At 34.5% G+C, this 22,104-nt stretch overlaps 2 protein-coding genes across 3 annotated transcripts in view; one reads left to right on the forward strand and one right to left on the reverse strand.

The window, feature by feature from the left end:
* LOC121370406 (propionyl-CoA carboxylase alpha chain, mitochondrial-like) overlaps positions 1 to 7,546 on the reverse strand; it is a 50,083-nt gene extending 42,537 nt beyond the window's left edge. Inside the window, exons 1-4 of the mRNA XM_041495612.1 lie at positions 7,469 to 7,546; positions 3,929 to 4,039; positions 1,976 to 2,092; positions 1,111 to 1,224 (exon numbers count right to left, since the gene is read on the reverse strand). Of these exons, the coding sequence (XP_041351546.1) occupies positions 1,111 to 1,224; positions 1,976 to 2,092; positions 3,929 to 4,039; positions 7,469 to 7,546 (420 nt within the window). The remainder of the gene's footprint in view (positions 1 to 1,110; positions 1,225 to 1,975; positions 2,093 to 3,928; positions 4,040 to 7,468) is intronic.
* Positions 7,547 to 7,729: 183 nt separating this feature from the next.
* The window catches only part of LOC121370411 (probable ubiquitin carboxyl-terminal hydrolase FAF-X), a 71,640-nt gene continuing 57,265 nt past the window's right edge, over positions 7,730 to 22,104 (forward strand). For both annotated transcript variants that reach the window (XM_041495625.1, XM_041495634.1), the window contains exons 1-9: positions 7,730 to 7,863; positions 11,258 to 11,702; positions 17,238 to 17,350; positions 17,946 to 18,058; positions 18,723 to 18,828; positions 19,423 to 19,538; positions 19,720 to 19,786; positions 20,469 to 20,653; positions 21,353 to 21,491. In XM_041495625.1, coding sequence (XP_041351559.1) covers positions 11,273 to 11,702; positions 17,238 to 17,350; positions 17,946 to 18,058; positions 18,723 to 18,828; positions 19,423 to 19,538; positions 19,720 to 19,786; positions 20,469 to 20,653; positions 21,353 to 21,491 — 1,269 coding nt within the window. In that variant the 5' untranslated portion in view covers positions 7,730 to 7,863; positions 11,258 to 11,272. The remainder of the gene's footprint in view (positions 7,864 to 11,257; positions 11,703 to 17,237; positions 17,351 to 17,945; positions 18,059 to 18,722; positions 18,829 to 19,422; positions 19,539 to 19,719; positions 19,787 to 20,468; positions 20,654 to 21,352; positions 21,492 to 22,104) is intronic.

Below are 22,104 nucleotides of genomic sequence, written 5' to 3' on the forward strand. Positions count from 1 at the left end.
TATCTAAAATTATAGCTTTCTTTCCTTTCTTTGGTTTCTTGCATAAGTATACCATTCTCGTCATTCCCCATTTTGTAGTTTGGTAGTGACTTTTAATGTACATTCGTATGTCAATTCAGCCATCAAGTTCTCATATTTTCCTTTTGCATATCTTTATCAATTTAATATATAACAAAATAAGTACAGGACAGAAACAAGGAGAACTTAACCAATCTCTATACATCTAGGATCGTGAACCTGGAAGATCGAATACAACATAATATTGATCAATATTAATGTGATTCTATAAATAAATTCATTAATCCATACTTCATAACAAATTTTTAGCATCTTATTTGAAATCAGCATTCTGAAAAACATAAGAAATCATATATTTACAAGCCAAAGTATATTTTAAAAAAACCATAATGTTGTGCAGAATTATACATTTTGGCCATCAATTTGAATTTTGGCCATCAGCCGATATCAAACGACAAGATAGGTAAAAAATTCCATAAGATTTGGATTCTACTGACAAAATGGCCATAGAAACAAAAAATGTCAGTTTACCCAACCACTGGGGCTAGGGAAGGGTTTGAGTTTGTCAGGACCTCTGTGGTATATTTTAGAACATTGTCACATTAAAATAAAACCAACTCATGAGATAAACGGCAGATGTGGTAATCGTACATATTTTCATTTTAACTTATTTTCATGCTTCCATCCTGTTAAGGTCCAAGCACAAGTCCTGGGCACACACCTCAGCTATCTGGGCTGTCTGTCCAGGACAGTGGGTTAGTTGTTAGTGAGAGAGACGAGAATGTAATGGTCATACACCCACTGAATCGTTAAAACTAGCTATGGGTGGGAGCCAGTACCGGGCTGCGAACCCAGTACCTACCAACCTTTTGTCTGATGGCTTAACCATGACACCACGGAGGCTGGTATCGTACATACACATCTGTCTCTTGAAATCTTTTTTTTTTTTTGGTCTCTTGAAAAATTACTGGTGATTTTTTTGGTAGTTGAATTTCTATTTCATCTGTTAGGTCTACAAATGGACTGATATTGGCAGACCACAATTTCAAACCCTGCACTGCATGATAACTTGATTTAGTGTTTTTAACTCACAGCCTGAGCGCCTGTATCCTTGATCACCTCGAGAATCTTCTCCATGTTGAGATAACTCTGGTTGGACGGTGCACCACCCACACACACAGCTTCGTCCGCCATGATGGAGTGCACCTAAAACACAAACAAAAGGAATATTTATTCAATGAGTCACCTCGCCACATTTTACACTGTGGCAATTTGGTGTCTAGCATATGGTTATTTTGACATATTGGTCACAATAGAGAAAGAATTTTCGGAAAATTTTTGTTTTGTTGAACTACACCATTAGAGCACATTAATAATCATCGGCTACTGAATATAAAAAATTTGGTAATTCTGACATATAGTCTTTGAGAGGAAACCCGCTACATTTTTCCATTAGTAACAAGGGATCTTTTCTATGCACCAAAGTTAAAGTCTGTTTTGTTTAACGAAACCACTCAGCACATTGATTTATTAATTATCTCCTATTGGATGTGAAACATTTAGTAATTTTAATATATATTCTTAGAGAGGAAAGCCGCTACATTAGTATCAAGGGATCCTTTATATGCACTTTTTAAATGCACCATCCCACAGACAGGATAGCACATTCCAGTCTTTGATATACTAGTCGTGGGGCACTGGTTTGGATGAGGAAAAGCAGCAAGAGACCTTTTGTATGCACTTTTCCATAAATGGGAACAGCACATACCATGGCAGTGACATAGAAAGGTGCCAAAATGTGGGGGGGGGGGGGGGGGGGGGGGGGGCACACACACACATATATATAAATATAAATATATATAACCATCACTGCTGCTACTGGATCAAGAAAAGTGTGAGGGGGTACATGCCCCTCCCCTGCTTCCTACACCAGTGCATGGTCTTTGATTGTACTTACAGCCACCGAGTCGACATCGCTGTGTATTGCGACAGTCTTAATGTCCAACCGCTTGCATGTTTTGATCACTCGACACGCTATTTCTCCTCTGTTGGCAATCAGGATTTTGTCAAATTTCTAAAAAGAAAAAAAAGAAAGCTGTAAAATGTACATAACAAGGTCAAAATATAATGTTGCATAAGTTTACTAAAAACAAGATTTTTATAATTGATCACAGGGCCTCCGAGCCCTGAAAATTGGCAAAACTAATTCAGTTAACCTAATTAATTTATATGCATATCCCGTTATGACTATGTAAATCATGAACTAAATATAATTATAATGTCTGGGGGAAAAAAAAGGGTTACGCAAAAAACAGAATTGCACAAGCATTACATGAAAATTTTTATAATTTTCGCAATTTTTTGAGGTTTGGATTATCACATCGCCGTCGATAGAGCCCAATCGATGAATTGTCAATAACTATAAATCAGGAAATGTTAGTTTAGTGAAATTAGCAATGCCATCCAAAATGCTAATATTTCATGATTTAAAGAGACATACCACAGACTGTTCCGAACAACAGTGGTGCAATGGTTTCATCAGTGATTAACTACACAATTGATTACACTGTAAATACAGCAAAAGACAATAAATAATTTGTATGCACATTACGGCAATTTTCTACTAAATTTAAGTTGTCTGCAGGATGCTACATACCACAATCTGTGATGTACCAAACCATGGATTACTGGTTCCATCATGGACCTGTTTAGGACTGTGAGTGATCGCTGAACCAATGCTTGGTAAAATGTTAAAACCTAACTTTGTTGTTTATAAAAACTATATACAAACTACATGTATATACACATTCTGCTACATCTAGACTGGTTCTTAACCTAATGTTACAAGAAAGTGATATGATAGAAGACAGTGGTACCAGTCAAATTATTTGCAAGCGCTCAAACTCCTGCACATCCCACCTATCACTCTTTAGGCAAACCCTTTAACACTCAGCTATGTCCTGTTGTTTTCAAAATAAAGTTAAAAGTTTGTTTCGCTTAACAACACCACTAGAGCATATTAATTTATTAATTATCGGCTATTGGATGTCAAACATTTGATAATTCTGACAAAGTCTTAAGAGTACATATTTTTATTAGTACCAATGGAATCTTTTATCTGCATTTTCCCACAGACCAAACAGCACATACCACAACCTTTGATATACCAGTCATGGTGCACTGGATGGGATAACACCCAATCAGAGAATGATCCATTGAGCTGATTCGAAGCACTGTATTACTGGGCTATATCCCACCTCCACAGGCAGTGGGAAGACATTTTTAAAGAGGAAACCTGCTAAAAAAAATTCATTAATAGCAATAGATCTTTTATATGCACTAACTCTCAGACAGGATGGCACATACCACAGCCTTTGGTATACCAGTCGTGGTGCAATGACTGGAACCAGAAATATCCCAATGGGCCCACCGACATGGATTGATCGTAGACCAACTGCACATCAGGCGAGAACTTTACCACTGGGCTACATCCTGCTCTCTGTCCCTTTCAAAGACCATTTCATTTCAACTTATTTCCATGCTTATATCCAATTAAGGTTCAAGCATGCTGTCCTGCACACACATCTCAGCTATCTGGACTCTGTCTGTCCAGAACAGTGGGTTAGTTGTTAGTTGGTTAATGGTTAGTGAGAGAGAAGAGGGTGTAGTGGTCTTACACCTACCCACGGAGTCGTTAAAACTCGCTCTGAGTGGGAGCTGGTACCGGGCTGCGAACCCTGTACCTACCAGCCTTATGTCTGATGGCTTAACTACGACACTATCGAGGCTGGTTTCAAAGAACAAACAAAGGTCCTGGGAATCAATCCTACGATTCACTGCCCTTCGGGCAAGCACTCTACCACCAAGCTAAATTCAACCCGGTTATTTGAGAACAGCCACGTGTACTTACTGATTCACCTGCTTCGGACTTGTCGTTCCAGTACTCAGACTTACTCTGGAACTCAGACCTACATAGGAACACTGTTGTGTAAATATTACGTCTCAGACCAAGGGAGAGAATCTGAAAATAACAAAAAACAAGACATATAATATACACGGTTAATGGTAACAGCCTTTGTTTCATACCCAATAGTTGATGTATTATTTTGTGTGCTGGGGTGTAAACATCCATCCATATATATTAGTGGTCAATTTGTCTGACACTAGTTACAGTTACTAGAATGACATTGCTTTTGCTATTAATAGACCCGATTCAGTTCGAAAGATGTTATACAAGTGTTGAACTCTGCGGATAATCGGCTGACTTATTCTCATTGGCTTGGAATAGCGTTGAGAGTAATTTTCATGACACCCATCTATAATTTATTTAACATATTTTGTTTTCATCTGTGTCATTAAATTGTATCGGTATATAAAGAGGATTCGTCACAAGTGTTTTTGAATATGTAAAATATCAACAGTCTATGTTAATCAGTATTTGTCGAGGCTCTGCCGAGACAAATACTGATTAACTAGACGAGATTGATATTTTACATATTCAAAAACATGAGTAGTGAATTCTATTTATCCTATAACACTTCTAAAATAATATTTTCATACAATATTTAGTAAATTATAGTACTAAAGTCGCCTCCATCGATAATATGACGTCATCACGATTAAAACAAATTACTTTAACTAAATATTATTATGCTCAGGCTTGTAAACAAATGACCTATTCACAGCAACACATTATTACTGAGAGACCTTCAAAATTTGCATATACCTTTAAATTTGCATACCATTATTAACAGAGTTAATACACTAAATTATCACATGGGTTTATGACATGGATATCATAGGTAAGTTATAGGATAAAATATAATATGCTAAGAAATGACCCATAAATGTTCTGTGACATGCTTCACACGTCGAATATTGTGATGTCAGGAGTTTGAGAATATCAGCAAACTTACATAAATTGTAAATATGTTGGTGGCATACTAATGTACATGTAGGTAGCATTTTATAATGGAAATAGATGGTTGTCGTGAAGGAATTAGCTAGATATATTGAATGATGGAGAAAAAGCTGGTTAGAACATTACCATCAAGCACATATGACGTACATCTACAGGACACCAACAGAATTTTCAACTTAAAATGTCCACTATTTTCCCTGTTGTAAAAAAAAAATCCTGTCTGATATCTATGATTTTGCATTGTATACAAGAGCCTCCAAATTCCATAATCAACAAAATTGTGACAATATATATGTGTGTACATTTCAACTAGTTAATTAATGAGGTTCAATCATACTTTTGGTGTAGTGCCTTAGATGCAGATCTTTATAAATGTGGGAATACAACAGATCGTTCGTGTAACCGTGGATATCACACAGAAAACAATAGTCACTATTTTTTTCACTGTAAAATATATTAGCAACAGAGGCAGGTTCTTTACAACTCATTACAACATGTACAACCAATACATTTACAACTGCTTTTATATGGTCGAAATACCTTAAGTGATCTCTATAATAAAAACATATTTATGTTCAACATTTTATTAAGCAAACACATCATTTTGATTAAAATAGTCTAATAGTTTGAAGGCACATGTAATTCTTGGTTTCTTTTCTAGTTTCTTTCAAAATATCCCCCTTTTCCTCAATTTGATTGTTATTAAAATACATTTGTATACAAATTTTAAATGTATGCATTACTATTATATTATAATTAAGTAATTGTCACCATTATATTGTATGTAAAAAGGAGAGGGCCTAGTAATTGGCAAACTTGTGCCAAATCCTTTTGTTGTTTATATGCAATAAAATATGTTTTCAATTTAAAAAAAAAAAAAAAAAATTAGTGTTCCAGTTACTGTTAATATTGTCTAGCTATAAAAATACAATTTTTTTTATTGTGGTCCATGTGGAAAACATTAGGCGTTATGTTGTATTATAATTACATGTAAAAGTTACATGCTGAATATAAAGATTATGGTTTACATAACAATTCTGGTATAACCTTCTACTTGACTTCTAGCATTTTGGGTGCTATATGTAGGATTTTTCTTGGTGGTACAATTTGATGTAGTGACCAGATGATTTCTCAATAAAAAAAATTAATACAGTCTTTGAAACATACACTCAATACCCTAATGAAAAAGACAAAAGAATCCAAAACACCAATATCTTAGATTTATTACAGATTTACATGATTTTGTATACATATCCATGTATAACAAGATAGGATTCAACAAAATTCCCTGATATTTTTCCAGATTCCATTACACCCAAATAAAATTCCCTGTATTTTCCCTGAATCAGACAAAATTTCAAATTCCCTGAAATTTCCCTGCACTACGATTTGAGGGGTGTCCGCCATCACATTTAACCGTTTTATTAATTAACTATACCATTATACTTGTTGATATTAAGCCATAATGTGCATTATATATTGTTGACTATGCATACCTGGCCAAATGTCTTAATTGTCCATTCCTTTAACCTGTTTACTAAAATGGATTGTTTTACATTAACTGATTGAAAATTGATACATTAACCAATTGGAATATATTTTATTTCATATACATATATATATCGGCCTCGGTGACGTCGTGGTTAGGCCATTGGTCTACAGGCTGGTAGGTACTGAGTTCGGAGGCATGGGATTTTTAATCCAGATACTGACTCCAAACCCTGGGCGAGTGCTACGCAAGGCTCAATGGGTAGGTGTAAACCACTTGCACCGTCCAGTGATCCATAACTGGTTCAACAAAGGCCATAGTTTGTGCTATCCTGCCTGTGGGAAGCGCAAATAAAATATCCCTTGCTGCCTGTCGTAAAAGAGAAGCCTATGTGGCAACAGCGGGTTTCCTCTAAAAAACAGTGTCAGAATGACCATATGTTTGATGTCCAATAGCCGATGATAAGATAAAAAATCAATGTGCTCTAGTGGCGTCGTTAAATAAAACAAACTTTACTCTTTTTTTTCATATACATATACTGTAACTGAAAAATTTTGAATATTTTTTCTATAAGTATTGGTTATATTTTTGTCAAAAGACGAAGCCAGTTTAGAAAGTCAATTTTTTGTTTAAAAACCAATTTTCATGGTGCCAATTTTTAGTTTTAGTTAAAAATATATATAGGCCTATATAAATACATATATACATATACATATTACATACACATAGATATGCATATATATTTGTATATTGTAAATTTTTGCTAAACAGTTACCTACCCTGAATAAAAAATGTAATTTTAATGATCTAGGGACATGTTAAAATTAACATATAACAAAAAAAAATCCCTATATTTTTTTATTTCTAAAAAAAGTTTGTGGTCCATAGGGCCTATTCAATTTTTTAATCAACTTAATGACCTTGTCAAGCAAAATGAGAAAAGAAACCAAATACAAAATGTTTTCTTTTTCAAAAATATATTTCCAAACGTTGATTTTGCATCTACATAACATGTACTAATGTGCAAATTTGACAATAACCTGTCTTGCACTCAGAGTTGACGCTCTTGTCACGTTTGAAAGCCTTCCAATCCTCCAAAAAGCATTGGAAGCGGCCATTTTGTCCCAAAATGTCACGTGATAAAAAAAACAAAAATGTACATTACAAAATACAATTTTATTTATAATTAGTGGAAATATTTCCATTTATTATTTGTTTATTTCCAAATATGTATCTGCAATTTAATATTATATAGAAAGTTATAATAGCGTTGTTGCGAGATCGACTCATTACCATAAATACTGCGGTCGGTCGTCTGATGGTTTGTAATGTTAAAAAAATACATTTAACATTTTAGACAAAACCATATTTTAACAGATGATTATTGTTTTGACCTCAACACAGTTATTTGGACCATCTAGAATTCTAGATTGAGGTAAGAATTGTCTTTGAAATGCCACAAATTCCAAAAACAAAACCCCTACACTCCTTCACCGCACTACGCCATTTTGTGAAAGTCACAAAGCTTGTTTCCTGGTTTATACAAAAACATTTGCATATGTAATACGTGAAAATGGTCATGCATTTCTAGAATGATATACTGTATGTAAAATAGCTAATGTTTGTAATTACTTTGATCCTAGATCACAAAGGACAAGAAGCTTTCATAAGAAGCAAAATGTTTAATGACAGCCATACATTTTAGAGTTTTATGGCTAATCATTGCAGACAGTGACACCTTTTTTTTTCTGTCTGTAATATAGAAAATAACTGATTAGGTCATAGGTGTTAAAAGCATCATGGTGCAAGATATTTTCACTGTTAATTAAAATGCATCCAAATAATCCTATTTGCCTCCAAGGCAGGAATCTGAGAATCCAGTGACTACAATTGGTGTCCCAAACTGCTTTCAGGTAATGATAAAAATATGAAAATGATACTTTAGGAAAGAATATTTTACAATACAGTAAGTGAAATCAAATATATCCCAATCAATTCATGTGAAAAATAAACAATCTGAATGTAAAATGAATCCATTCTAATATACAAAAGTTTAATGGGGACCAGACAACTCGGACCGGGGGACAACTGGGCCCAGACATCTCGGCCACGGGGCCGAGTTATTAGACTGATAGACGGGGCATGCTGTGACACATTATACGCGTGTTAAGTATGATAGTTGGCCATGTCGTAGTGTCGAAGTATTGTACTATAGTAATAATAATGCATTATACTGATAGATACCGCTAACTATATGGTCACCATTAACAATAACAATTGTGTATGTCGTAGGCGCATATCGTAGTGTCGGATGGGTTTCTAGAAGTATTGTACTATAGAAATAATAATGCATTATACTGATAGATACTGCTAACTATATGGTCACCATTAACAATGACAATTGTGTATGTCGTAGGCGCATATCGTAGTGTCGGATGGGTTTCTAGAAGTATTGTACTATAGAAATAACGCAAAAGACATCATTTGCCAAATTCCCACATTTATTATATTAAATACATACGCACATATGTACGCAAAAAACCCAACAGAACACATATACATAAATAGTTATAATAAAGAAATAAAACACCAATCACCAAAAGAACATAGAAATAAAACGTCCAATAAAAGATAAAAGTCAGTGTTGTTACAACGATGAATAACTTTTGCATGTTTTTTCTGGGATCATCTCCAATGTTTAGGTCACCGACTGTAGAACAAAAACAAATTATTCGAACAGCGAAAACTATCTTCAAAGATAAATGGATCAGCAATTTATCAATTTAACAAAAAACTAATTCTTTTATTTCTGTGAGAATACTTTAATTTAAAAAACAACACTTGTTGAACAATGTTAATAGACAAGATTGTCCATGTGCCGAGTTGTCTGTGGACTCCGGGCCGAGTTGTCTCACGGTGGGCCGGGTTGTCTCAGAACTCTGGGCCGAGCTGTCTTGACGTGGGCCGAGTTGTCTGGGCCGAGTTGTCCTCCGGGCCGAGTTGTCTGGCATTCAGTTTAATGACATCGTAGAAACTGGACACTTTTGCCTTGGGTTTCCAATTTCATTATGTATAGTCGAGCTCGCAGTTACCACTAGCTCGCAAACACAGCAGATTTGGCTATCTTTGAAATAAACATTTGGATGCGCCATCTAGGGTTTGTTGACATGCGCATATAGACAAAAGGAAGTATATTTTTGACAAATGCGAACAAAACTTTGTGAAATGTTCCGTTCTCTTATTATAAGTTTAAAAACAAATCTAACTCGTGCGCCATTGTCACAAACCTTGAAATAGTAATTGATCCACCCTCTTGCAAAAGTGTATATGATTTCCTTTCATTTCACAATCCAACTTTCCACGTGTCCCAGACCTGTCGTGAGAAACTTGAAAAAACGCCACATGGTAGACTTGTACTTCCCAGGTGGATTTTCAAATTTGTCTGCTAAGAACTCTATGTTTTGCAAAGATGATGCACATGTCAATACTGATGAAGCGCTAGGTTCGAGCAGTTGATTGGCCACAAATCTGGATATCAGCCAATCAAAATTAATTTATCTCAACGTTATATTATACATCTGTGCGTGGGCTGGTTTCTGATAACCGTAACTGAAACGGAAACTAGGGCAAGATATGCGGTTTGCCTATGGTCATATTGACTTAAATTTGACAAAACATTCATTAATTTTGAATAAATCGATATTATAAATGACAAATATATCAATTTTTAAAAACCTTAAGTATCAACACAATTGTGCATGTATTGTGAATGGTACCGTAGAGAAAAATACCGCGACATGTCGACTTACCAATAAATCATTATATCCCTAATTGTGACAGCTTTTTAATAACCAAAGTCAACAAAACACTTGCAAAAACTCCACACCATGTACAATTAAAGATATAATCTGCCATGATGTGCTGCTTATCATCTGTGTTTTGTAACCAGTGTCAAACGATTAAAAAAAAACAACAAAAAAATCAATTAAAAAAATGCCGTAAATTGATCTAAACTGAAAATTAGAAAAGGATTAAAAAAATTTCAGGCCATATTTTTTAAAATTTCCATGGGAGCATGTCCCCATATACCCCCTAGGAGTCTTGACTGCCTTACATTATTATCTATAACTTGTTAAACGTGCCCATAAAACAATTTTCTAAAATTAGGGGATTTATAAGCTGCTGTAATTTTCAGGATTTTTTGGGATGGGTCATTCTCAACTATGATGGTAGGCTAGACATTTAATTCCACAGAATGCTTGTGTTATTTACAGTTTTCTCTTCTGCCATTTCTAACATCGGCAAAACATCCCAAGTGGTTCTTGAAAAAACCCAAACGTGGGTATTTTTCATGTCACAAAAATAATCAGCTACTCAAGTGAATGTGACATGACAACAGCATTGTAAAAAAACAACCCCAAGACCCATAAAAAACCCAAGTAAGATGCCATCACTGGAAGTGATGTACACATAAAACATTCTTATCTCGCTGAAATCTTGAATGTACAGTTATGAAGACCCCCCCCCCCCCCTTCAAAAGACAAACCAAAGCCGTAACAACAAAACTTTATATAATTCATTTAAAAATATCAGTGGTTATATAGTACAGATATGTATTAAAAAGATGATAATGGGATAAAAAAATTTGTCCATGAAATATCCTATATTTAACTAATTTCAAAATATCATCCTTGGTTATATAGTATAGAAATGTATTGAAAAGCCGAGAATGGGATAATATCTCTTGACCATGAAATATCCTGGACTATAACAGGTCAAGATAACATGTTTGACTTCTTTTTTTTTCATTAATTTGTTTTGTATTTCAGCACAAGCTCAGCAAGATGACAATAGTAATGCGTGGAAGTCCGGCAGCTGGCGATTCTCCACAGGAAACGAGCCAGCAACAACATGGACAGCAGCAACAGCCGCCACCACCACAGACACAGCCACCGACTACCCAGGTGCCTCTAGTGACCACACAGCCAGGGGTCACGCAGCCGGCGGCCCAGCCACAGTTGGCTGCCCAGCCACAGCCGGCCCAGCAGCCTGGCGTGAGTCCACCCAGCCAGGTACCGAATGGAAGCCAGCCAGATGAGGGAGGACAGGGGGACGGTGTTGTCCAGCTCGCAGATGATCAGGAACCCGAGTTCCCGCACGTGGAGCTGGCCAAGCTTGACGAAATGATCAACAGACCGAGATGGGTCGTACCAGTCCTTCCTAAAGGGGAGCTGGAAGTGCTGTTAGAGGCATCCGTTAAACTCTGCAAAGAAGGTATGGATTTTTTTGCAGCACAGATTACATTTCCACAACCCCCCACCCGCCACGTTTCTGCTCCCAGTGATATATTCAGGATTTGTGTTGGCCAGGGATGTGATTCTTCCACTTTTTAGCAGAATTCTGCTTTAAAAACCAAAATCTTTTATCGTAAAATAAATCTGTGAAAATGGTTTCATAAAAAAAAATCCCATTTCACTTTCTTTTCAGGTTTTTTTTATTATTGCACTTCCACTAAACTATTTTTTTAATGGCTGTTCGGTTACCTGTACACAGTGTACTGCGATATAAGACTGATGGCCAGTCAAAGAAATCGCTGTGCTTTTGTATGATAGAACATTTTCAGCATTTTTTTAAGAATACCAAATCACGTGCCTGTTTGGCAGGGTCCAATGTTTCTGACAGAAAGAAATTTTTGGGTATGGCGGTATGGAATTGAATGCAACCACAGTCAACAGTGGGTATGTGGGGCCTCCCCCCGAAAGAAAATGGGTTACGTTTAGAGTTAAGGTTAAGAAAATCACATATTAATGATAAGAGTACCGTATATCTTCGCCTGTAAGTCGATCTCGGCTATAAATCGAGTCCCTAATTTCAAGCCCTGAAAACATATTTTTTTATTGACCCGTTTATAAGTCGACCCATGAAAAACAACGTATAAATATTGAAATATTTCTTATTTTCAGCTCATGAGAACAATAATGTACAATATCTGAACAAAAGAAAATTATTTTACAAACTTCGTTTTTCACGTTTTGTACATCACAATAATATTCCAATCAAACTACATAGCATCAAAACGAAATATTCCCTTAGTAGAGAGTGAAAGCTGTTTGACTGTTACTGTATGGCACTGTACAGCATGGTTTTGTGTAAAGATAACAACTTTATTTATAAACACTGACAACAGATCACTATGATAAAACTGAAAGTACATGTATCATCGATTAATCACATGTTTTGCCGCCATATTAATACATGTAAGGAGGATAACTCTGGAAAGTACACTGGTTTTTGTACGATTATGTGTCCCTATTGCTCTAGTGAACTGCAGAGATCAGTCTATTTTAAGGGAAAGCTCAGTAATATTCATGAAGTTAATCACCGACAAAACATTGTTTGAACAACCATTAATGCCAGTGACCAGATTTCAAAATAAACTCGGGCAACAGGTAGTTAGTATTGTTTACATTTTTGCTATTAGTGATGGCTGTTATTTTAACTAAATGGACTGTTGTCTTGGCATGTGAGTGAGATCGCACGCCTTTTCAAATAACCAAAACCGTTACAATGCCAAAAAAATTAGGTTATAAAAATAAATGTGTCAAATTAACATATTTGAGTATAAATACAGGGCATACTTCAACAATAAAACTTGTAAAATAATCCCAAAAACGGTAATATTTTTGGGTGAATTTTTTTTACCCTCTTATAAGTCGACCCCCCCCCCAAGTTATAAAATAATTTTTGGGTGAAAAAAGTTCGACTTATAGGCGAAGATATACGGTAATTAATTTTATCAAAAGTTTAACTTAAAAAAAATTTATTATGTAAAACAAATTGGGGTATAGCACCATACCCATTTTACCCTCTGGCAGAAACCCTGCATGTCTGATGTGATTGGGAAAGTTGGTGTGATTTAATTGAAATTGGGATTTTTTTGGTTTCTAAAAGTCTTATTGAATGATGCAATGCACCATTGTTAAATTAATTTATTACACTTGAGACATAACTACATAAATATTTGCACATCAAATTGAAACGCTTCAGTTCCACTTGCTTTTAATGGTGTCCATGTTCGGTACCACAAAGCCTGGATAAATCCTTGGCTGCATTAATTGATTTAGATATATAAGATGACCCCCTTTGTTGTTTTACAGTAATCTCTCCCAAATTGATATCTCTGTGATGGCTAACTTTCTTAAAAAACTAACAACATTATGTTGGGTTTGTTTTTTGTATTTGGGTCATGTACATGTGTATGTAGATCTGACAGAAGTTATTCATTTTAACAAGTGTAATCATTTGTAACAGTGTGCTTTAAAGAAAAAGTCGCTGCAGCCCTCTGTTTACTTTTCCATCTAGGAGCCAGATGATGCCTACTTTTATTTTTATATAGATTGTATGAAATCTTTTAGTTGCCAAATGAAAACATAGTCGCATATGCGACCAAATCAGTCACAATGTGGAGGGCTGCACTGACAACTTATAAAGGGTTATACCTTAAATTATTTTGTATATAAATTTGTCATTGTGTCAGTAACATCTAGCCAATATGAAGAGCAATGTATATTACAAGTCTGCTGTTTGTGGGTATAAATATAGATGTATGTAATTGTTAACTCTTTATGTCTGGGGTAGGATGAAGCCCTGGGGTAGAGCACTTGCCTGTCGTGCTATTGGTTGTTATGTGTACCATTTGTGGGTTTTTTTTGGTCATTATGTTCCTGCTCTTATCTTATCTTATCAATCGCAGTGGACTTGCCCATCTCCATCCCTACCAGTTCCTCATGACTGGTATCTCAAGAAAGAATTTTTTTTTTTAACGATGCACTCAACACATTTTATTTACTGTTATATGGCGTCAGACGTATGGTTAAGGACCACACAGATTGACTGGTACCTCAAAGGCTATGAGAAAGTGCATACAAAAATCCCTTGCTACTAATGGTAGGAGTGGTCTGTGTGATGGAAGCAGACTGTGTGTGTGTGTCTCTCTCCATCTCCGCCTCCCTCTCTCTCTCTGTCTCTCTCTCTGTCTCTGTCTCCGTATCTACAAAAGTTTGAAAACAAATCCATAATGTTATAAACATTGAAAGTTGAGGTGTTATTAAGCAAATATTGTTTTCCTTTTGTTTCCTGTTCATGTCTACTTTCAGAAATAGAGACAGCAGGCCAGTGCTTTTAAAACTTGTTACATTTATTTAAATTTATCAGCTCTGCTTTTTTTTCGCTGCATGCATGTATGGTTTGAAGTTTGGAGTAATCCAATTATTTGATTGTTCTTGGTTTCAGCTTTTTAGGTGATCATTAAAACGTGCTTGGTTTGCTATAACCCACTATTTTTATCTTTTAAATAGATTGAAAAACCCCAAATAGATTCAAAAACGAAACAAAGACTCACATGTAAAAATGTCATTTAGGAAGGAATTATTTTTATGAATTAATTTGTGAAAAATATTTAGACAAATTATTATATGAAAAAAGCCCTATTAATTTGTTTAAAATTGAAAATAACAAAGTAACTAAACAGACTACTTTGTTATTGTTGGTTTGAGTATATTAACAAGTCTGTAGACAGAAGCAAGATCAAGCACAATGTTACATTTGAGAAAATAATTATTTGGTAACGTGTGTGGTATTATCAGAAAGCTACTTGCGTCCAGTTTCAAAAACTCTTTTCCGTTCTTAGATATACCAAGGCATTCAAAAGTTATTCCTATTTTAACAAATTGTATTTCAGATTTTTTTTATGTCAAAGCAAATGTTTTAATTGTTAAAATTTATATGATCAACTAATAGCTTGGAAGTATTAATAAGTTAGAATTTTTATTTTATTTTAAATTATATAAATTTAGTCATGGTGACCAATTAAAAACCTGTCCCTTGGAATGTTTTAAACAATATGAAATAACATAACAATGGGTTTTTTTCTTAAATCTTTTGAATAGTATATTTATTACTAGTTGAGGTTTATTTCTTTCAGTAAATGAGTCTGTTTACATGATATGTTGTCTTGGATAATAAAATTAATTTTGTGTACAAACCTTGCTTTGTTAATTTACTGAAAATTTTGCTTATTAAAACAAATAAATATCAATTGATACAAATACTCAAGTTATACAAATAAATACTGATACATCTGTTAGCAACATGAACATTACTGAAAAGATATACCAAAGCAGGATTGTTAAATCCACAATTTAAACATGTAACATGATAATATAAGTTGACCAATACTGGATGCAAGCTGGTTGGACAGTTTTATTTGTAATGAACAGATTGCAAGTCAAAAAAAACCTAGTTTAAAAAAAAAAAAAAAATGGGTATCAGTTATGTTTGTTTTTTGTTGGGAAATTCTCTTTTATACTGTTTGTTTCTTTATATAATATTATATTGGACTTTGTGTTTTCATCTTGTACTTCTTGTGGTGGACTTGGAAATAAATGTGGCACAAAAATAAAGGGTTATAGCAAACAATATATTTTTGAAGTTTGGCCAAATCTTTCTTGTAATAGTTCTTATGTATCATAGACAGCTCATTCACCATTTTTAAAAGCTACGGTCTGCTTGTCCCAAGTAATGCATATAAATTACAATGCAGGACTAACTCTGGTTGATCAGAAAATTTCGTCAAATGATCGCCATAAACATTAAAAAGTTCAAAAAGCCAGTTATTTTTTAATAACATTACATTTAATACTTTAAATTTATTCACCAAATTAAGATAAAATTCGGCAATTGGCGAATTTTGGCGAGTGGCAGAGCTAGCCCTGCAATGGTTACTGAACAAAAGACAATGTTACAAATTTATTTTTGAGATAATGAGAAGCTATTGATATTTGAGCAATTACATCAGATTGATAAATATATCAGTTTACAATGTTGTGTAGATGCAGTGTTTGGGAAAAAGGTTAGTTCAAAACTCTGTAACTTGCATATTAGTAGTCAAAACCTTGTAACTGTGTATATAGCCGAAATTGCAGTTGCAAAGTTTTAACTCTTGAACAATGATATTGCAGGATTCTTACGTATCCTGAAAATCCTGGAATGTCCTTGAATTTTGTGATTTTTAAAATCCAGGCCTGGAATGTTCTGAAAAAAGCATTAAATTTGATTGTGTCCTACAAATTTAGGCCAAAAATTTCATGGTTTATTTTTTTCGCATCGTTACTTTTATTGTCCTCATAACCTGTTTAAATTCAGAGAACAATTTGTTATAAAAATATTCATTGATTGAACATTTTATGTCTTGAAAAATTAAAAAAAGGTCCCGGTAAGGTCCTGCAGATGTACTTGAATTTTTTTTTTCAAGTGTAATAACCCTGTATTGATAAATTAAGAAGAAATTATTCAGTCCGACGTAAAACAGAAGTTTGATTAATTAGGAATAAAGCAGGCTGGGAATTTAGCAGAACTCCATGCTTCTACAAATCCCAGATTTTTTATCAGAAGCGTAAGATTATTAGATATATCTATGTAACATTTTTACAATTTCGGTGGAATCCTGAAACAAACTTCCCCAAATTCAATGCCTGAAAATGCCTTATTTATATACTGGATAATTATATGTTGTAAAATTCAGTTTTTCTTAGCCAGACAATACAATCTGCCTAAACATCACCTTCATCTAGAAATCCAAACAAACATTAAAAACCCCCAGAACAAAACAAAACAACATAAAACCAACCTAAACTTTGTTATAAAATATATTTACAAAGTTAAACTTCATTTTAGGTTTGTCACATAATGGGTAAGATTCTTCTTTGTGTTTTGGGTCAATATTAAAGATTTGTTGTTTGTTTTCTTCAGGTTTAGATATACGTAGTGAAGCTTGCCAGAGATTCTTCAGAGAGGGACTGACACTTTCATTCACAAAAATTCTAACAGATGATGCTGTCAGTGGATGGAAATATGAAATTCATGTAAGTTTACTTACATATACATCAAGAGGAATAACACTTTAAATTGTTTGGCTGTTGCTCGCTCGTTCAGCTGATTGTTGTGCCTAAATGTTAAATAAATGTGGTAGAATGGAACATGATGGTACCAGTCAAATTGTTTGTGAGCACTCGCTCTCCTGATCTTGCCAGAGATAGAGGTATATGGAATTCATAAATCTGTTTGGACAAGCACAACGTACCCAATGATTATCTGAAGGACAAGTAAAAGTTTACAAATTTTTTTCATTTTGAGCAGTTGAATAAGACCACTTATTGGAACAAATGATAATATAAGTGAACGAGTAGATTTCTGGATGTATTTGTTTGATGGATCAGTTAAAAAGTTCTACTTTTACTGTTATATATGCATGGCATTTGGAGCTGGTTAGTATATAATGTGTTTTGAGTTTTATTAACCATTGTTAATTTCATCAAATGTTCATTTACGGTCTTCATATTTGGTGATATCTGTTGTATTGGAATCTATTCCTTCTTAAATGTTAGATCATAAATATGAAAAGTGATTTTCACCAAAATATAAATATACCTGTGACATCGTTATTTACTTATTCCACAGAGGAGCATATTAAAGAACTCTGAGAAGCTGATTGAGCTGTGTGTGTACAAACTGCCTCAAGACTGGTTTCCAATTCTCGATCTTCTCGCGATGGTGCTCAATCCTCAGTGCAAGTAAGTGACATAACTATTTGTTAACATCTATTTTTTTGTATATGTCCTGTCTTTGACTGGTCGTATTATGGTATGGCGGCGTTGTCTGTCAGTAAGTCTTTTTGTCCTTCAGTAAAATTTTTGTTTCTGGAAGATATCTTTCTTATTAATTCATATAGAATCGTCAACCATGCATGCAAGTACAACTTGGCAGTGTGTCATGTGCCATAACTAGGCGACTGTGACTTACTTTTCACACATTACTGCACATTAAAGGATATTGTGTCTGGGCCATATCTTCCTTATCAATTTATATAGGATTATCAAACCATGCATGCCAGTACAAGTTGGCATGGATGGTAGAGTATCATAAGTAGGTCACCGCGACCTACTTTTCGAGCATTACTGCACATCAAAGGAAATCTTTGCCCTGACCATATCTTCCTTTTTAAGTTCATATAAGATCCAAAACCTTGCATACAACTTAGAATGTTGGGGTGTCAAATACCATAACTAGGTCACTATGACCTACTTTTCGTGCATTTCTGCACATTAAAGAAAATCCTTATATATCTTCCTTATTAATTCGCATAAGATCATCAAACCTTGCATGCAAGTACAACTTAGGATGTGCTGAGTACCATAACCAGGTTACTGCGACCTAATTTTCTTTTTTCTCTTTCAGGTTTCATACATACAATGGGACACGGCAGTCTGAAACTGTCCCTGCAGGAACTCAGATATCAGATGAAACCATCTTTGCACGGCCTCCAGATCCTCGTACACCGCGAGTAAGTTGACTTATTATTGATATTGCAACCCTGGCAATTACCACGGCATTTAGCAGTGCCATGAAGATTGCCACAGTGTGTTTTAAAGTTTCAACGTAATTTATTTCACTATGGAATTAAAACAATTTTATATCACTTTTAACAATTAATTGTTGGATACATTTTTAAGTAACGAGTTCTAAGATAAATGTTATCTAACGGACACAAATCTTTCTATTTCTTACATATCCTGAAAAAACATTTTAAAAATAAATTTAAACACCTTTCATAGTCCGTCCCATCCTTGTACACAATTTCTTTTGGTAAATTTCAGTTTTGTTTAACGTAAGAAGAAAAGTTGAAGTGTTTTGGAAATAAAAAACCCCTAGTTTTGTGTCCAATTTAAAAAACAATGTGCTCAGAAATAAATAACATAGCATGAAACAAGGTGTTCACCATAAAATGGACTATATGTCTCTGTTGTAACCAAGCATTTCTTGAGATGGTGTTCCTATCAGATTACCATATACTACTTAGTGCTGATGTAAAACATCTAAAATTCACCAAGCATTTTCAATGTTAGCAACAGCTAGATATCCAGTATGTCTGTTGCAGGGATGGCTGGTGGATCTAGTGAACAAGTTTGGGTCTCTAGACGGTTTTCAGATTCTGCACGACAGGTTTCTGAAAGGACCAGCTCTTTCTGTACCAGTTATCTGTGCATTAATCAAGTAAGTAGACATGTCAAATTAATCTGGCAAACAGCCAATTTTTTCAACTATTTTAACTTCCATGCTGTCTGTTTTACAGATAACATTAATTTTAACATTAATTACGTATTTTCAGATAAATTGGTAGTTTATTGATTTATATAAAGTTTTATATTTATTTGAGATTTTTTTTTTTTCACAGACCATTTGGACAGTGTGCTGAAGTTCTGACTGCTCATACGGTGCAGAAATTCTTTATGCCAGTTGTGGTAATTTTTAATTTTTCCTATTCATACATTAACCTGACCTCTGAACTATGGCATTACACCACCACCACCCTTTTTTTACATTGACTAGCTAAAATCTTCTTTCATTTCATTTGTATTTAGTTTTTTTACTTGTCTTTACACCACCACCACCCTTTTTTTACATTGACTAGCTAAAATCTTCTTTCATTTCATTTGTATTTAGTTTTTTTACTTGTCTTTTCTTCCCACTTCTGCCATCATATTGGGGTTAAGACATGAAGAAAAATCATCCTGTCTTTACATGTATGGCTGTACCGATTAAAACAGTTAATGTATGGTACAAGATTCACTTTGTAATTGTTTTTAGAAGTTGTTTACTAGAGTAGTAACTTGATATACTTGATTGAACTGTTGATAGCCATATGCCATGGTTATCTCATTATTGTTAATGGTTGTAAGTAGTGGATATTATTACATTACTAATCCCAGAGTAAAGCCATATTAATACTAGATCTACAAATCTTAATTCAGTTAAATTATCAAATGTTTGACATCCAATTGCCGATGATTAATAAATCAATGTGCTCTAGTGGTGTTGTTAAACAAAACAAACTTAACTTAATTCAGTTAAAATATGTTTATCAAATATGCAGGAGAGTTGATTTTTAATAATCCAAGTTGCTGTTTTTATTTGTTTTCATAGGAAATAATTCCAAAGTTTTTGGATAATTTGACTGATGACGAACTCAAAAAGGAATCAAAGACTGAAGCGAAGAACGATGCATTGTCCTCTATCATCAAAGCTCTCAAACAGCTGGTATACAGATTGCCAAACCAAGAGGAGACAATCAAAAGTCTGGAGATATTTAGACTAAAAATGATTCTGAGGTTTGTCGTAATTTAGGTGTGTTTTTTTTAGCCTATCTCGAATAATATTTGCTTGAAGTATCCTTTTCTGTATATGACGAAAACATCATAATTGCTAAAATTACCGGTAATTGCTAAAATGGGTCATATTTGATTAGCACTATTTTAAAACTTCACTGGATTATTTTTATGTTTCTACTGAACATAAGATGGCCATCCAAAAGACATGCAAAAAGGAATTTAAAATAAAAACTTTTGAACCTGAATTGAGAAACAGTTTAATTTAAAGCATCATTATTTGATACTTTTTTGTAGTTTGATGTTGTTAAAACATTTTTTAATTTATATATTGATAGAAAGAAGTTATGTAGTGAAATAAATGATAGATGGGGCAGGATTTAGCTCAGTTAAGTGCTTGCTTGAGGTGCTTGCGTCGCAGGATCGAACCACCTCAGTGGATCCATTAAGCTGATTGTGTTTTTTCCTGTTTCAACCAGTGCTTTCCTGTCTGTAGGTAAGTACATATAAAAGATCCCTTGCTGCATTAGGAAAAATTTAGTGGGTTTGCTCTGATGACTACGAGTCATAATTACCAAATGTTTGACATCCAATAGCCGATGATTAATTAATCAATGTGCTCGTTAAACAAAACAAACTTTACTTTAAATGATAGTACAAAGAAAGTAATGTTTAAATTTCTATTGAAATCATGTGCTTCAGGCTGCTTCAGATATCTTCGTTTAATGGGAAAATGAATGCTCTGAATGAAGTGAACAAAGTGATAACCAACGTGTCATTCCATTCAACCCGGCACAATCAAATAGATGAAGATGAATGGCTGACGGCAGACAAAATGGCGGTAAGTAGCCAAACTTTGGCTTTTTATATATCAACCGGCCTCGGTGGTGTCGTGGTTAGGCCATCGGTCTACAGGCTGGTAGGTACTGGGTTCGGATCCCAGTCGAAGCATGGGATTTTTAATCCAGATACCGACTCCAAACCCAGAGTGAGTGCTCCACAAGGCTCAATGGGTAGGTGTAAACCACTTGCACCGACCAGTGATCCATAACTGGTTCAACAAAGGCAATGGTTTGTGCTATCCTGCCTGTGGGAAGTGCAAATAAAAGATCCCTTGCTGCAAATCGGAAGAGTAGCCCATGTAGTGGCGACAGCGGGTTTCCTCTCAAAATCTGTGTGGTCCTTAACCATATGTCTGACGCCATATAACCGTAAATAAAATGTGTTGAGTGCGTCGTTAAATAAAACATTTCTTTCTTTCTTTCTTTCTTTCTTTTATATATCTTAGTCTTTAGCCATATTTGTGAAGGAAAGAAATGGGGATAACATGACATTTGTGATTAAATTTAACGCTATCAAGAGTAGTTACGCATGTATAAAATACAGATATGTGGTTTGTATATGCAGTATTATCTGTATACCGATATATTATCATTCAAAGGCTAAATAATATT

The sequence above is a fragment of the Gigantopelta aegis genome, chromosome 1 (assembly GCF_016097555.1).
Source record: "Gigantopelta aegis isolate Gae_Host chromosome 1, Gae_host_genome, whole genome shotgun sequence".
NCBI classification, from domain to species: Eukaryota; Metazoa; Mollusca; class Gastropoda; order Neomphalida; family Peltospiridae; genus Gigantopelta; species Gigantopelta aegis.